Source organism: Carcharhinus amblyrhynchos, chromosome 7 (assembly GCF_965287045.1).
Source record: "Carcharhinus amblyrhynchos chromosome 7, sCarAmb.v2.hapA, whole genome shotgun sequence".
Classification (NCBI taxonomy): Eukaryota; Metazoa; Chordata; class Chondrichthyes; order Carcharhiniformes; family Carcharhinidae; genus Carcharhinus; species Carcharhinus amblyrhynchos.
The window spans coordinates 89699404-89717055 of record NC_137330.1 but is presented as its reverse complement, the minus strand read 5'-3'; the positions used below and the strand labels follow the sequence as shown (position 1 = coordinate 89717055).

At 43.1% G+C, this 17652-nt stretch overlaps 1 protein-coding gene across 4 annotated transcripts in view; it reads left to right on the top strand.

Moving 5' to 3' along the window:
* Positions 1 to 17652, top strand: part of ankrd6b (ankyrin repeat domain 6b) — a 201692-nt gene that overhangs the window by 121809 nt on the left and 62231 nt on the right. For all 4 annotated transcript variants that reach the window (XM_080192773.1, XM_080192770.1, XM_080192771.1 and 1 more), the window contains one exon: positions 6048 to 6421. In XM_080192773.1, the coding sequence (XP_080048899.1) occupies positions 6302 to 6421 (120 nt within the window). In that variant the 5' untranslated portion in view covers positions 6048 to 6301. The remainder of the gene's footprint in view (positions 1 to 6047; positions 6422 to 17652) is intronic.

Here is a 17652-nt window from a genome sequence, read left to right as displayed (position 1 = left end):
GGATTAAGGGTTATGGGGAGAGGGCAGGAATGTGGAACTGAGCCACGACAGATCAGCCATGATCTTATTGAATGGCGGGGCAGGCTCGAGGGGCCAGATGGCCTACTCCTGCTCCTATTTCTTATGTTCTTATGTTCAGTTGCTTCATCAATGACCTTCCTTCCATCATAAGGTCAGAAGTGGGGATGTTCAGTGATGATTACACAATGTTCAGCACCATTTACGACACCTCAGGTTCTGAAGCAGTCCCTGGCCACATGCAGCAATACCTTGACAGCATTCAGGCTTGGGCTGATTAAATAACATTTGCGCCACACAAGGGCCAGGCAATAGTCAGAGGCTGTGAATTCTGCAGCAAGTAATTTGTCTCCTGATGTCTCAAAACCTATCCACCATCTACAAGGTGCAAATCAGGAGTGAGTTGGAATACTCTCCACTTTCCTGGACAGGTGCGGCTCTTCTGCCGGGAAAGAGATACAATAGTTTGAGATCATATACCAACCAAATCAAGAACAGCTTTTCACTGCTGTCAGCAGACTTTTGAATGGACCTACCTTGCATTAAGTTGACCTTTCTCCACACCCTAGCCATTCTGCACTGTCTCCCTCCCTTCTCTGTGAATGGTATGCTTTATCTGTTTAGTGTGCAAAAAACAACACTTTTCACTGTATGCCAATATATGTGACAATAAATCAAATCAAAAATCAAAGCTCCAACAACGCTCAAAGCTTGACACCATCCAGGACAAAGCATTCCACTTGGTGAGATTGTCCACAAATGTTGATGTCTGCTACCACTGATGTATAGTGGCAGCAGTGCGTACCTTCTACAAGATGCACTGCAGCAACTCACTAAGGTTCTTTTGAAAGCATCTTGCAAACCTGCAACATCTAGCACCTAGAACAAAGAGCAAAGAACAAAGAAAATCAGCCCTCCAAGTTTACATCGATCATGCTCTTGTACTATTCATGTATTTGTCCAAACACCCCTTAGAAGTCACCATCATATCTGCTTCCGTTACCTCCCCCGGCAGCGAATTCCAGGCACTCACCACCCTCTGTGTAAAACAAAAACTTGCCTCTTACATCTCCTTTAAACTTTGTTCCTTGTACCTTAAGCCTATAGTCCCAAGTAATTGACTCTTCCACCCTGGGAAAAAGCTTCTGACTATCCACTCTGTCCATGCCCCTCATAATTTTGCAAACTCCTATCACATTTTCCCTCAACCTCCATTGTTCCATTGAGAATAAACCAAACTATCCTCATAGCTAATACCCTCCATACCAGGCAACATCTTGGTAAATATTTTCTATATCCTCTAAAAGCCTCCACATCCTTCTGGTAGTGTTCCAAGTGCAGCCTAATCAGTGTTCTATAAAGCTGCAACATGACTTACCAATTTTTAAACTCAGTGCCCCAGCTGATGAAAGCAAGCATGCTGTATTCCTTCTTGACTACCTTCTCCACCTGCATTGCCACTTTCAGTGACCTGTGTACCTGTACACCCAGATCCCTCTGCCTATCAATATTCTTAAGGATTCACAATGCCCTTAGGGAGGAAATTCCAGGATTTTGAGCCAGCGACTGTGAAGGAACGGCGATATATTTCCAAGGCAGAATGGTGAATGACTTGGAGGGGAATTTGCATGTGATGGTGTTCCCATGTATCTGCTGCCTTTGTCCTTTTGAGATGGAAGTAGTCATGGGTTGGGAAGGTGCTGTCTAAGGATCTTTGGTGAATTGCTGCAGTGCATCTTGTAGATAGGATACACTGCTGCTACTGAGCATTGGTGGTGGAGGAATTGAATGTTTGTAGATGTGGTGCCAATCAAGTGGCTGCTTTGTCCTGGATGCTGTCAAGCTTCTTGAGTGTTGTTGGAGCTGCACTCATCCAGGCAAGTGAAGAGTATTCCATCACACTCCTGACTTGTGCTTTATGGTTAGGCCTTGGGGAGTCAGGAAGTGAGTTACTCGCCACAATATTCCTAGCCCCTGACCTGGGTCTTGTAGCCACTATGTTATGTAGTGAGCCCAGTTGAGTTTCTGGTCAATGGTAACCCCAGGGATGTTGACAGTGGGGGAATCAGTGGTGGTAACACCATTGAATGTTCAGGGGTGGTGGTTAGAGTGTCTCTTACTGGTGATGGTAATTACCTTGCAGTTATGTGGTGCGAATGTTACTTGCCCCTTGTCAGCCCAAGCCTGAATATTGCACTTGAACATGTACTGCTTCAGTGTCTGAGGAGTCGTAAATGATGCTGAACATTGTGCAATCATCAGTGAACATCCCCACTTCTGACCTTATGACGGAAGGAAGGTCATTGATGAAGCAGGTGATGACGGTTGGGCCTAGCCTGAGGAACTCCTACAGAGATATCCTGGAGCTGAGATGACTGACTGCCCACAACCACAACCATCCTCTTATGTACCAGGTATGACTTCAACCAGCGGAGAGTTTGCCCCCGATACCCATTGACTCCAGTTTTGCTAGGGCTTCTTAATGCCACACTTGGTCGAATGCAGCCTTGGTGTCGAGCGCTGTCACTCTCACCTCACTTTAACCTTCACTCGTGACTTTATAACCTCCAGGCACGATGATTCCAATGTTGTCCTGTTCTTCCTCCCATTTCCTGTAGTAATTTTGTCTGCAGTCTTGGAATATAATTCAGAACTGATCGATATTGAAAACATCCAAATTACTATAGAGTCATGGTCATAGAGGTTTGCGGCATGGAAACGGGCCCTTTGGCTCAACTTGTCCATGCTGCCCAGTTTTTACCACTAAGCTAGTCCCAGTTGCCTGCATTTGACCCATATCCTTCTATACCTATCTTATCCATGTATCTGTCTAAATGCTTTTTAAAAGAAAAGATTGTACTCCCCTCTACTACTACCTCTAGCAGCTCATTCCAGACACTCGCACTCTGTGTGAAAAAATTGCCCCTCTAGACCCTTTTGTATCTTTCCCCTCTCACCTTAAACCTATGTCCTCTAATTTTAGACTCCCCTACTTTTGGGAAAAGATGTTGTCTATCTACCTTATCTATGCCCCTCATTATGTTATAGACCTCTATAACATCACTGGAAAAGGAGATACTCTAGCTTGTTTAAAATATTGGATGACATCCCATTTAGCTTTCAAGATTATCAATGAAAGATCCATTTCCAAGTTAATAAACTTCCATCACAAGGTTGTCAAATAACAATTTGTGACAACATTTCTGATGATTAAGATCTATATCCTGTAACTTAAAGTGAGTAATGGTTGTGGTTTGTAATGCTTTCATTGACTCACCACAATCTGTCAATAATTTGAATCATTTTCATCCTGGAATACCTGAACCATTTTCTGCGGTTTGGTTGCTTTGGACTTTTTTTACAATTACATTGGCTACTGTTTCAAGTTCTACTTCGTTTCATGGCATGCAAGATATAAGTCATTAGAAATGAATAAAAAGAGTAAAGTGACTCAAACTTTGAAAATGCGATCAAATGCTCCTCCGTCAATGAACAATATATGGTACTGCATATTATATTAAAATTGTACGTATTTGTCTCTAAGGGGGATATACTAAAAGTGGACTTGACATCTTCTATGTGGTTGGACATGGTATAAGCAATCTAATTAAATCAACATAATTAGAAGGGTCTCTTTTATGTTATTGCTTACTCTCCGACCAGAGGTCTTTTTAAGATAAATATCTAATGTTACACCTGAATCAAACCTTCATGAGACACACTTTAGCTTTGTTTCTGTAGTTCAGCTGTTTTGAGCATTTATGGGCAATTATCACCGTGAGAATTTTTGGCCAGTTTTTCTCGTTCTGTGGCTTTTGGACTAATTATGCATCCCTTGTTGACACCAACAACCTCAGCATGGATCATGATTTGAACTTCTTGCATTGTGGCGAATATTAACGATCAGTTATAATACTGATGTTCCAGTAAACTGTTTAGTTGCAGTCACCACAACGTTTCAACATTTGAACATGCAGTGCATGGTCTAATTCAATGTCCAATGTTTAAAAACAAAATCTGGCCATTTTGTATCAAATCCCCTTTTAATTACAAAGCATGTTCAAATGTTGTGGTGACTGCAACTAGACAGTTTACTGGAACATCAGTATTGTAGCTGATCTTTAATATTTGCCAAAACGCGACAATAATTTTTGATTTGACTTCCTTTTTAAAACTGTGGAGGTTGGATCAATGGCTCCTTGTACAGTGCAAAGATTGCAAATAGTAAGAAAAGTTGCAAGTTAAATCAAATGACACCAAACATAAATTTCAAAAGGCTCCAGGTTGAAGAAAGAAGCGAAAACTGAAAGAAAATATGAGTTCCACAGTGTAGGTTGAAGCCCTAGGAAAGAATCTGTTAAAGTAGAGCTTTGATTTCAACACAATATAGGTGCTGGGGAGCGTGCAGATTTCTTCTTGGGCAATCAGGAGAAGCAAAGTAGTTATTAACAGTAACAAAATAGAAGGGATAGATTTCCTATCCATAGATGAACTTTCCCATTTAGTAAGGGAAGAGAAGGTTATTATGTCTGAGTAATTCAACTGAATTGTCGCAACTGTAAACAGGAAAAAGATATCATGGTTCCAGGCTGCATACTTTGAGAAACAAAAAGACTGTCACTAATGTTTGAACTGAGTTTACATGTGATATGGAAACTGAAGGTTGCAGTTGTGCTGAAATGTTAATTTGTCACTTGCAATTGTTACCTGCTCAGCCATGGGTCTTGTCATGGTCAAACAGAACTGATAAGATACGAATACAAAATACGGAAATCTCAAAAGACCCAACAACGAAATTTGTGTTCACACAAGCAGAGTTGCTGAAGTAATGGCAAAGTTCTGAAAACGGCGTTCAGCTGAACTGAAATGAAATGGCATATTTTCCATAATGTAAGCAGTAGCTAGCCATCCCTGACATTGTACCATTGTATATTGGAAGATTGTGACAATATTTCAGGGAGTTCCCTTAATTTCCCTTATTTCTGGCTGAGAAGTTGAAGAGAAATGTGGGGATGTATTGAAATGCTTTGTTTCTGGGTCTGATTGCTGAATTTTTTTACAATCTTTTGATTTGGTTTCCACATCAGTTCAGTGATCTACACTTTTCTCTCCCATTTCCCCACCAGTTCATGCTGCCATTCTTTATCTCCACCTTGTTACTCAATTTTCTTCCGAACTATTATAGGAAAGTTGTCCTGTTGATTGAAACAGGCCATGCTACGTATGAAAATCCCTGATTTTTGCAATAGTTTTGTGAAATTAAAGCCTATGAGTTTAATCTGGGGGCAGCATCTTTCAGTAAGAGTAAGGGGATGGTACTGATTTCCATCTTTAAATGTGGATATGAGATTTTAAATTCTTTTCATATTGCATGTACACACCAAGAGACTGCATATTACGAGTGACTAACAAGTCAAATGGTTTTCTGTCAGTATTGTGGAATGATCATCCCTCTAATCATTTATGGGAAACTTGCACTTCACAATTGGCAAGTCATGGGTTCGATTTGATTTATTGTTATCATACGTATTGCAATACACTGAAAAGCATTGTTTCTTTTGCTATACAAAGCATACTGTTCATAAAGTATGTAGGGGAAAAGGAAAAAGATAGGGTGCAGAATATAGTGCTGCAGTTGCAGGTAGGGTGAAGAGGAAGATTGGCTTAATACATGATCAGACCATTCAAAAGTGGTGGATAGAAGGTTCTTCTTGATGGAGGACATTTACTTCATGTTGATATATTGTCATAATTCGTTTCTATCTACCTACCCAAAAGCAAGTCGTTCCACTGGTGGACCATTTATAAACATCCAATAATCTGTCGTTTAAACCCAATTGCCCAAATTTCCCAGGAAGTCAATGAAATGTTCTGGTCATTGTATTCATCATAGAACTGGTAAACAGCCATCATATTGTTGTAAAGCTGGTGTAAACCTTCCACTCTTAAGATTGGTGATGGGCTGAATGGCCTACTTCTACTCCTACATCTTTGTGGTTTTACTGATTGTTCCATGTTCATTTTCACAGGTCATGTGGCTGATAACAATGGCATCACAGAGATGATATAACCCATGGAGCAGGATAAATCCCGAGTATCTGAAGACACCATGTACCTGCGTGTTAGGAAACCACCGGCAAGAAAACACGGCTAATTCAAAGATCCCTTGTTACCCTAAAAAGAAATCTCCTGGAGTCCAGCATCCGAGCATTGCAGTTCGACATTTTCATTTTACTGACAGAATCTGTCCCCTGGTTGCCCAGAGCACCTCCTTTTCTAATTCATGAGCCAGAGGGATGCAGTCGCTCAGCTTTCAGAAAGGCTTCTCATAGCTGCACACAAAGGCCAGACAGAGAATGTGGTGCAGCTCATCAACAAGGGGGCCAAAATAGCCGTCACTAAGGTAACCACATTGAATCGTTTTGTGTCTGCATGTGTTTCTCTAATTTGAATGTTGCAAACTCAATTACCCATTGTTCCCATGCGCATAAAGTAGTACTTAAACTGAGCCCTAACACATAGCTATTTGTGTGTTTGGTTGGTCTACTCCCTCAGCAGCATGAATATCTGGGATTTCAATATTGCACTGCCACATGGTCTAAACTTTGTATGGCCAGTTCAGGAAGGCGAATGGGATGCTGGCCTTCATCGCGAGGGGGATTGAATATAAAAGTAGGGAGGTCTTGCTGCAGCTGTATAGGGCATTGGTGAGGCCGCAGCTGGAGTACTGTGTGCAGTTTTGGGCACCGTACTTACGCAAGGATATTTTGGCCTTGGAGGGAGTGCAGAGGAGGTTTACTAGGCTGATGCCGGAGTTGAGGGGGTTGAGCTGTGAGGAGAGGCTGAATAAATTAGGCTTGTACTCGTTAGAGTTTAGAAGAATGAGGGGAGATCTCATTGAGACGTATAAGATGATGAATGGGATGGATAGGATAGAGGTGGAGAGACTCTTCCCGCTCAGAAAGGATAGTAGGACTAGGGGGCACAGCCTCAAGATAAAGGGGGGTCGGTTTAAAACGGAGTTGAGGAGGAACTTCTTCACTCAAAGGGTGGTGAATCTCTGGAATTCTCTGCCCGTTGAAGTGGTGGAGGCTACCTCGCTAAATATTTTTAAGACGCGGGTTGATGGGTTTTTGATAAGAGAGGGGATTAAGGGTTATGGGGAGAGGGCAGGAATGTGGAACTGAGCCACGACAGATCAGCCATGATCTTATTGAATGGCGGGGCAGGCTCGAAGAGCTAGATGGCCTACTCCTGCTCCTATTTCTTATGTTCTTATGTACTACTGTATGGAATTAAATCACCACCAAGGCTCACTTATTATGAGCTATGTGACATACAAAACCCAACAGCAGATCCTAATCAGTAAAACAGAAGTAAAGACTGTCACCCTGCTGTAGGTGTATTTAATGGTTTTTCTGACAGCCGTCTTGTGGAGAGTAGTAACTCCACCCTTAAGGAAAGAAGGAGAACAAATTTGCATTTATGCCAAAGTAACTCACAGTCAAAGTAATGATTCTGAAGTGACGTCTCTGTTATGGACATAAACAAATCAATTGATTTGCATAGAGCAATATCCCAAAACCACAATGATCAGAAAATCTGCATTTTTTTTAAAGGATTTGGTCAATTGAGTGATAAATGTTGAACAGGAGACCGATGAGGATTTTTTGTCTTAAATACTATCATAGGATCTTTACATTTTTCTAAATAGGCAAAACAGTTGTAACAGTTTAATGTTTTACCTGAAAGATTTATTGACTACAGCTCAGCCTTCAACATCATTATTCCTATGAAATTTGTCTCCAAATTCCATGGCCTGGGGCTCGGGTCCTTCCTCTGCGACTGGATTCTGAACTTCCTAACCTACAGACTGCAGTCAGTAAGGATAGGCAACAACACCTCTTCCACAGTCATCCTGAACAACAAAGCTGTGTCCTCAGCCCCCTACTATACTACTTATACAACTATGACTGTGTGGCCAAATTCCTCTCCAACTCAATTTTCAAGTTTGATGATGACACCATGGTACTGGGCCAGATCTCAAACAATGATGAGACAGAGTACAAGAAAAAGATAGAGGAATTGGTGTGACAACAGTAACCTCTTAATGTCAACAAAACGCCACTTTAAGGGAATTATGTATCTGTATTCCCAGATCCCTCTGTTCTACTTCACTCTTCAATGTCCTACCATTTACCTTGTATGTTCTACCTTGGTTTGTCCTTCCAAAGTGCAATACCTCACACTTATCAGCATTAATCTCCATCTACCATTTTTCAGCCCATTTTTCTAGTTGGTCCAAATCCCTCTGCAAGCTTTGAAAACCTTCCTCACTGTCCACTACACCTCCAATCTTTGTATCATCAGCAAATTTGCTGAACCAATTTACCACATTATCATCCAAATCATTGTTGTTTGCCATCTATAGCAGTGAATCCAGCACTGATCCCTGTGGCACACCACTAGTCACAGGCCTCCACTCAGAGAAGCAATCCTCCGCTACCACTCTCTGGCTTCTTCCATTGAGCCAATGTCTAATCCAATTTACTATCTTTCATAAGAACATAAGAACTTTCCATGTATACCTAGTGACTGAACCTTCCTAACTAATCTCCCATGCAGGACTTTGCCAAAGTCCAATCAGTTTATCAGTCTTCAGGAGGTTGTGGAAGTCCCACAAGGTGTTTAAGTTTTTCTTGACTTTCCCAAAGCAGTGTCTCATGATGTGGACACTGCTGCTCTCTGATACCTCATGATGAGGGGGTTGGACTCTGGAGATGAGGTTGGACTATGAAGAGAGACTAAATAGACTGGGTCTGTACTCGTTGGAGTTTAGAAGGATGAGGGGGGATCTTATAAAGACATATAAGATAATGAAGGGGATGGATAGGGTAGAGGTAGAGAGATTCTTCCCACTCAGAAAGGACAGCAAGACTAGAGGGCACAGCCTCAAGATAAAGGGGGGGCAGTTTAGAACGGAGTTGAAGAGGAACTTCTTCACTCAAAGGGTGGAGAATCTCTGGAATTCTCTGCCCATTGAAGTGGTGGAGGCTACCTTGCTAAATATATTTAAGTCACGGGTAGATAGGTTTTTGGTAGGCAAGGGAATTAAGGGTTATGGGGAGAAAGCGGGAAAGTGGAACTGATCCACTTCAGATCAGTCATGATCTTATTGAATGGCGGGGCAGGCTCGAAGGGCTGGATGGCCTACTCCTACTTCTGTTCTTATGTTCTTATCAAAATAGCGCTCTTCATTTTTGTACCTAGACCATGAGCTGGGACCATCATAATCAAAACCAAATCTGTCCAGGAGGATGCACTGGATAACAGGAACAGGTTAATTGGAGGCAATGAAAACACAGATAACCTTTGCTTGTATCGTATTAAAGTTCCAAAATTATAAAATATCATTTTTGTCTCTTAATCTGAAGATTATGGGATCAAGTCCCCCTCCAGAATGTCAGCATGAAAATCAAGGTTGACGCACCAGTGTAGTACTGAGGGAATGCTGCACTGCCAGATAAGACAGTAAATCGAGACCCTGCCTCTTTCCTCAGGTGAATGTGGAAGATCCTGTGAAAGTATTTCAAGGGAAAATAGAGGAGCTTTCCCTGGTGTTCTGGTCAATACTTGTCCCTCAGTCAATAATAATCTTGTTATCCTATTGCATTTTGTGTGAGTATGCTGTGCATAAATTGGCTGCCACATTTCCCACAATGCAACAGTGACTGCACTTCACCGGCTCTAAAAAGAAGTCCAGGAGTTATGAAAGGCACTATAAAATGCAAATCTTTCTCTTGGAACAATCACATCGGCCTTGTGAAGTGTTATTTGTCTATCTTATTCTCATAGACATCTTTGTCTTAGTTATAGGTTGGCCAAACTTGCAATATTGATGAATGTCTGTTCTATCTAATGTAATTATGATGTGAGATGGAACTTTTGGCTGTCTTTTGTTTCAGTGTAGCTGTGGATGCCACCATGACACAGAACAAAGATCAGATATTAACCTGGGGCAGTGGCTTTGATTAATAGCGATGTCAGAGACCTTTGAGAACAGGACAGGGTCAATGATTAGCTATAACCCTTTTTGATGAGAGTTCAGTGACCAGAGTTTTCTTATTGCACAACACAGCAGTCTGTAAGTCAGTATTTTGTTCTTACACCCAGCAACCTAGGAATTGTACATTTTTAAAATGTTGGCCAAACTGGAGCTTGGTTAGGTTGAAGCTAGAGCATGTAAACTTCTGTTTAAAGTCTGAAGTAGGAAAGAAAGTAAGCAATGTCTTTACTACATGATGTATCGAGAGTAGGGAAAAGTACGTTTTTTCTGTTCCTTCACCTGTCTTATAAAACCAATCTGGTCCAGAGCTAAGTCTCAGTCTGTGCTAAGAGTATCTGCTCATATGTACTTTAAGAGAAGGGAACTATGCAATGATGCATGTACGGTCTCGTAGCTGGTGCGTATAGCATGAGGATCCTTGTTACGATTCATCTAGGTAATTGATCAAGAGATTAATTACTTAGATATAAGGCAGGAAAACATACTTTGTGGATTGCAAGGAACAAGACAATTCGGCAAACTAGTGGCCAGTCATGCTTTAACTCTGAAACCTCTGCTGCATAAGCCCAAACCATGGGATTACATTACTAAATTCACCTTCACATCGCCTGACAGGGTCTTTGTGGGCAGTACTTGCTTGTCAACATCTAGGAAAGATTAAACTGAAAGATGGAGCACCTTGGCTGATAAATTTAAATTGTTGTTCTAATTTCTATTAATGCAATAAAATGCTCCAAGGCACTTCACAGGAGTACTAGAAAACAAAATATGACACTGAGTCACAGAAAGACATATAAAGGTCTGTCAAGGTGCCACTGTGGCACAGTGGTTAGCACTGCTGCCTTGCAGCACCAGTGAGCCAGCCTCGTGTGACTGTCGAGTTTGAACGTTCTGCGTGAGTTTCCTCCGTCTGTTTTGCTTTCCTCCCATGATCCAAATATGTGTGGGTTGGGTTGATTGGCCATGCTAAATTAATCCTGGTGTCAGAGGAATTAACACGGTAAGAAGTCTCTCAACACCAGGTTAAAGTCCAACAAGTTTATTTGATAGTAATCCCACAAGCTTTCAGAATACTTCCTTCATCAGGTGAGTGGAGAACTCTCAGACTGAAGTCACAGACTGAGACTGAGCTCTGGCCAGCTAACTCTCCACTCACCTGATGAAGGAACACCATTTCTGAAAGCTTGTGAGTTTGCTATCAAATAAACTTGTTGGACTTTAAGCTGGTGTTGTGAGACTTCTTACTGTGTTTATCCCAGTCCAATGCTGGCATCTCCACATCAGAGGAATTAGCAGGGTAAATATGAGGGGTTGCGGGAATAGGGCCTGGGTGGGATTGTGATCAGTACAGACTCAATGGGCCGAATGGCCTCCTGCACGGTTGGAGTTCTATAGTTCTATGAGATGTGTGGGTTAGGTTGATTGGCCATGCTGGATGGCCTCATAGTGTCAAGGGGATTAGCAGGTTAAGTACATGGGATTACAGGGATAGAGCCTGCATGGGATCGTTGTCAGTGCAGGCTCGATGGGTCGAACAGTTTCCTTTTGCACTGTAGTGATTCTCAGCTGACACTCAGAATGAAATTGATGGTTTATGAGGCCGGTGTTCTCAGCATCTTGCTGTAAAGTTGTGAAACTTTGATTACTTACATCTATCAACAAAAGAAGCTCAGTATTTTCATTTTTGCTGTCTGCAGTGTATTATGTGTATAATACGGCAGTCGTCTGAAATCAGCACTGCCACATTTTTTAGCACATCACCCAGAGGGGGATTCATTAGCTCAGCGCATCTGCAAGATGGAAGATGGTCGCACACCCAAGGATTTTCTATATGGTGATGCACCTGGAGCTAGACAAGCAGTACTTTGCACAAAGTCCCGCTTCAGAGATGCTTGCAAGGATGACATGAATGCCAAACATCAATCATTGCATCTGGGAAGCATTGGCTGATGCCAGAGAAAAATGGTGACACCTCCAGTGGCCTGGTGTGCATCACCTTGATAACCAGAAGCTACAGCATCCTGGCACCAACTCTGAAAACAACAACTCACAAAGACACCTGGCAGCTTCATGTGTGGCATTTGTGGTAAAATCTATATTGCAAGGATTGACTTCTTCAGCCCTCAGCAAATGTGCACCAAATGAAGACACCCCCCATTGAAATGAATTGGTTGCTGTAGATGGAAGGATGGCAGAGCTGAAACATGCCAGGGAGCCAGTGTATGTCAGTGTGCACAGGGGTGATGGGTGAATGGAATTTTTGTAGGAGCTAGGTCACTGGGCAGCAGAGCTTTAGCCTCCTGGTTATGTAAGGTATATCCAATGCCAAAATTAGTACGTAGTTGATGGCTGTGTTGACTCTTTGTATTGCAGGGGGGAAGCTTAAATTTATTACATTTGAGGTTAAATTTAAGCTAATGAGATATTTGCTCTCCCAACATTGTATGCTTCTCAGAAGAACTCCAATATTGCACGACAAATTTAGGAAGTAGGAAAAATATATGATACACATTTAAACGTTTTACTCAGGAGGTTTTCATCAAATATCCACCATACAATGTGGAAATAACGTCAGGTGCGATACACTGTCTGAGACAGTGATGTTTGGAGGAAAGGATATGACCCCTGACATTGTTAATTTATAATACATTTATACATTTTGCAGACACAGGACAATATCAGTTGGCCGCTTTGTGCGCCTTAGGAAATCAATCTGACTGTTGCAAAATGAGAGAAAACAGCATTAAAGGAAGTTAAACTGATGCTGCAACAAACCAGATTTGGCTTGTCTGTGAAAGCAGAAACCTTCTTTATGAAGTTAGATGTTTCTTTTCCTTCTGGTGGCACAGGGGGAAACAGCTTTCTGCCAGTGATTTTTCATTTAGCAGGTCCTGCTCTGGATTGTCTCGATAACAAATACCCCATTGATGCAACCAGTCACTGGCCTGGCTCATAATCACAGTCCCTGTGCCAGGATATCCAACTAGACAAGGTGTTAGCATTACCATTCTGCTGTATTTGGAGGCAACTGCTCTCCTGGGTGTCAGCCCACTATACAGATATCGGAATTTTGGTCTCCGCTCTCCAGGCTAGTAAATGAAAATAATATGTTAATTATTATAAAACTGGCTCCATCCCATTGGATGGACGACAGCATATGCTCAAAGATCTTCTACATGGTGAACTGGCCACTGGATGGTGATCTCTCCACTTCCATTCCTCTGCTACCAGGAACCCACAAGGGAGATATGAAGGTGGTGGACATTGACACCAGTAACTGGGAGACAGTCACTGATGGCCTTAATCTCTGGAGCTTAACTGTTTGGAAGGACATTGGAAGAGATGAGCAGAAACAGAAAGCTCATCTTTCTAAGAAGAGGACCCAGAGAAAACAGAGGGCGGCATGGTGATACAGTGGTTAGCACTGCTGCCTCTCAGTGCCAGGGACCGGGGTTCAATTCCAGCCTCAGGTCACTGTCTGAGTGGAGTTTGCATGTTCTCCCCGTGTCTGTGTTGGTTTCCTCCTGGTGCTCCGGTTTTCTCCCGCAGTCCAAAAATGCGTGAGTTAGGTGGATTGGTCATGCTAAATTACCCCTTAGTGTCAGGAGGATTTGCAAGGGTAAATGTATGGGGGTTACAGGGATAGAGCCTGGGTAGGATTGTGGTCAGTCCAGACTCGATTGGCTGAATGGCCTTCTTCTGCACTATTGGGACTCTGTGATTTTTGTGATTCCTACTCCCTCTCAGCCATGATCTTCCTCTGCAGCAGAGTGAGACTTTGAACCACACCAGATGATGCTTACCGTAGAGTTGAACGTTGTGAGACAGAAAGCTACTTTAGAGTTCCAAACAAAATGAGAAGAAAACTAACATCACTAAATTTATTAGCCAAAAGGATGAAGGCCAAAAGATATAGGAGCAGGGTTAGGCCATTCAGCCCATCAAGTCTATTCCACCATCCAATCATGACTGATACATTTCTCAAACCCATTCTCCTGCCTTTTCCCTGTAACCTTTGATCCCTTTACCAATCAAGAACCTATCTGTCTCTGTCTTAAGTACATTCAATGACCTGGCCTCCGCAGCCTTCTGTGGCAAAGAGTTCCATAGATTCACCACTCTCTCGTTGAAGAAATTCCTTCTCATTAAAGGTACAAGTTCTTATTCTGCTCACGGTTGTGAAAAAGTTCTTGAAACTCAGTTTTTTCATCGGCTCTACTCACCATTGAACGTCAGACCCCCACTTGAAACAGTAGAGGCCAACAAAGCTGTCTTAAAAAAAATCTGAATTCATTCTGCACTTCGCTGCGTTGCTTGGATACCAGACGTTCTTCTAGTATGGTACCCAAAACAGATCTGTGACATGCCTCTGAGCAGTTATGAAAGAAGCTCTGTTCCCTGTTGCTGGAACTATCTGTTTCCTTAATTTACAAAGCAGGGTCATTAGAGGTTTCAGGATATAGGTATAGTTCTGAATATAGATTTTTAATGATCGCATGAGTTAAAATCTAACAGTCATGTGTGCCATTCTGTTATATCAAGTTAATCTATTCTCAGGACAGATAGAAAAAGGCTTTAAGATCCAGAGAATCAGTGCAAATTCTATTTGCCACGGCTCTGTATTGGATGTTGTTAGGCTGCAAACAAGACATTTCAATTATATTTTGTGCTGTGATAATTACCATGTATGTATACCAGTGCGGCTGGATATTTATACCAATGTTTGAGACCCAGGTTGATAAGGTTGTTAAGAAGGCGTACAGTGTGTTAGCTTTTAGTGGTAGAAGGATTGAATTTCGAAGCCGGGAGGTCATGTTACAACTGTTCAAAACTCTGGTGAGGCCGCACTTGGAGTATTGCGTACAGTTCTGGTCGCCGCATTATAAGAAGGATGTGGAGGCATTGGAAAGGATGCAGAGGAGGTTTCCAGGATGTTGCCTGGTATGGTGGGAAGGTCTTACGAGGAAAGGCTGAGGGACTTGAGGTTATTTTCATTGGAGAGAAGAAGATTACGAGGTGACCTAATTGAGGCATACAAGATGATCAAAGGATTGGATAGGGTGGACAGTGAGAGCCTTTTACCTCGGATGGTGATGGCTAACACAAGGGGACATAGCTTTAAATTAAGGGGTGGTAATTATAGGATGGATGTCAGAGGTCGGTTCTTTACTCAGAGGGTAGTAAGGGCGTGGAATGCCCTGCCTGCAGCAGTTGTAGACTTGCCAACTTTAAGGGCATTCAAATGGTCAGTGGATAGGCATATAGATAACATTGGAATAGTTTAGGTTAGAGGGTCATTAGATTGGTTCCACTGGTCGGCGCAACATTGAGGGCCGAAGGGCCTGTACTGCGCTGTAATGTTCTACAATTCAGGCCTGGACAGTCACCTTATAAAGGAGTACAGAACCCTAAGAATTTGAAGATGAGAGGACATTTTATAAGTAATACTTGATTCATCTTTTTAGTTGTGTTTGCTTTAAACAAGAAAGAACTGTATAAGCAATTATTTTTGATTATCATAGAATCCCTACAGTGCAGAAGGAGGCCATTTGGCCCATCGAGCCTGCACTGCCAACAGTCCCACCCAGGTCCAATCCCCATGGCCCACACATTTACCCTACAAGTCCCCCTGATACTAAGGGCCCGATTTTACCATTGTGGGCGCGAAAATGTGGTAAAGTCAGGTGTGAGACCATTAACGCAGTCTGAGTCTGTGACCGCACAGACCCCGGGAATGGCTGTGATCCGATTCACGCCTGAAATCGGCGCAACGGCGATTTAAATACATTTACATGCATTTAAATTGAATTAAATTGAATTACTGTTACTAGAGAGGTGGTGCTCGACAGACTAGAGGGGCTGATTGTGGACAAGTCCCCAGGACCGGATGGAATGCATCCGAGGGTCCTGAAAGAAATGGCGGAGGTGATAGTGGATGCTTTGGTGGTTATTTTCCAGACATCGCTGGATTCCGGGGAAGTGCCGGAAGATTGGAAAACGGCTAATGTTACGCCGTTGTTTAAGAAGGGTGCCAGGCAAAAGGCGGGGAATTATAGGCCTGTTAGTTTAACGTCTGTTGTAGGTAAAATGTTAGAATCCGTCATCAAGGAGGAAATAGCGAGGCATCTTGAGGGGAACTGCTTGATAGAGCAGATGCAGCACAGTTTCCTTAAAGGGAAGTCGTGTCTGACAAATTTACTGGAGTTCTATGAGGATGTGTCTAGGGCGGTGGATAGAGGAGAGCCGGTGGATGTGGTCTTTCTGGATTTTCAGAAGGCGTTTGACAAGGTACCTCACAAGAGGTTATTGCAGAAGGTCAGGGGGCATGGAGTTGGCGGTAGGGTGTTAGCGTGGATAGAGGACTGGTTGTCAAATAGGAGGCAGAGAGTGGGGGTCAATGGGTGCTATTCGGATTGGCGGATGGTGACTAGTGGAGTGCCCCAGGGGTCGGTGCTGGGGCCTCAGCTATTTACCATTTATATAGATGATCTGGAGGAGGGAACCGAGCGTAGGGTGTTGAAATTTGCTGATGACACCAAAATTGGTGGAACGGCAAATTGTGCGGAGGGTGGGGAGAGTCTACAGAAGGATCTAGATAGGCTGGGCGAATGGGCCAGGAAATGGCAAATGGAATTTAATGTTGGCAAGTGTGAGGTGGTCCACTTTGGTAGGAATAATGGTAGGAAGGATTATTACTTACGTGGAGAAAAACTGCAGCAGGCGACGGTGCAGAGGGACCTTGGGGTCCTTGTGCATGAGTCGCAAAAACCCAGCTTGCAGGTGCAGCAGGTGGTCAGGAAGGCGAATGGGATGCTGGCCTTCATCGCGAGGGGAATTGAATATAAAAGTAGGGAGGTCTTGCTGCAGCTGTATAGGGCATTGGTGAGGCCGCAGCTGGAGTACTGTGTGCAGTTTTGGGCGCCGTATTTACGCAAGGATATTTTAGCCTCGGAGGGAGTGCAGAGGAGGTTTACTAGGCTGATACCGGAGGTGAGGGGGTTGAGCTATGAGGAGAGGCTGAATAGATTAGGCTTGTACTCGTTAGAGTTTAGAAGAATGAGGGGAGATCTCATTGAGACGTATAAGATGATGAATGGGATGGATAGGATAGAGGTGGAGAGACTCTTCCCGCTCAGAAAGGATAGTAGGACTAGGGGGCACAGCCTCAAGATAAAGGGGGGCGGTTTAGAACAGAGTTGAGGAGGAACTTCTTCACTCAAAGGGTGGTGAATCTCTGGAATTCTCTACCCGTTGAAGTGGTGGAGGCTGCCTCGCTAAATATTTTTAAGACGCGGGTTGATGGGTTTTTGATAAGCGAGGGGATTAAGGGTTATGGGGAGAGGGCGGGAATGTGGAACTGAGCCACGACAGATCAGCCATGATCTTATTGAATGGCGGGGCAGGCTTGAAGGGCTAGTTGGCCTACTCCTGCTCCTATTTCTTATGTTCTTAATGAATCCAGATTGGTGGTGGGGGGGGAGGGAGGGAGGGCCTGATCGTTCTCTGGTGAGGGAATGGGGAGGGAGTAGGGAGGCCCGATTGTTATCTGGTTGGGGGAGGCGGGTCAG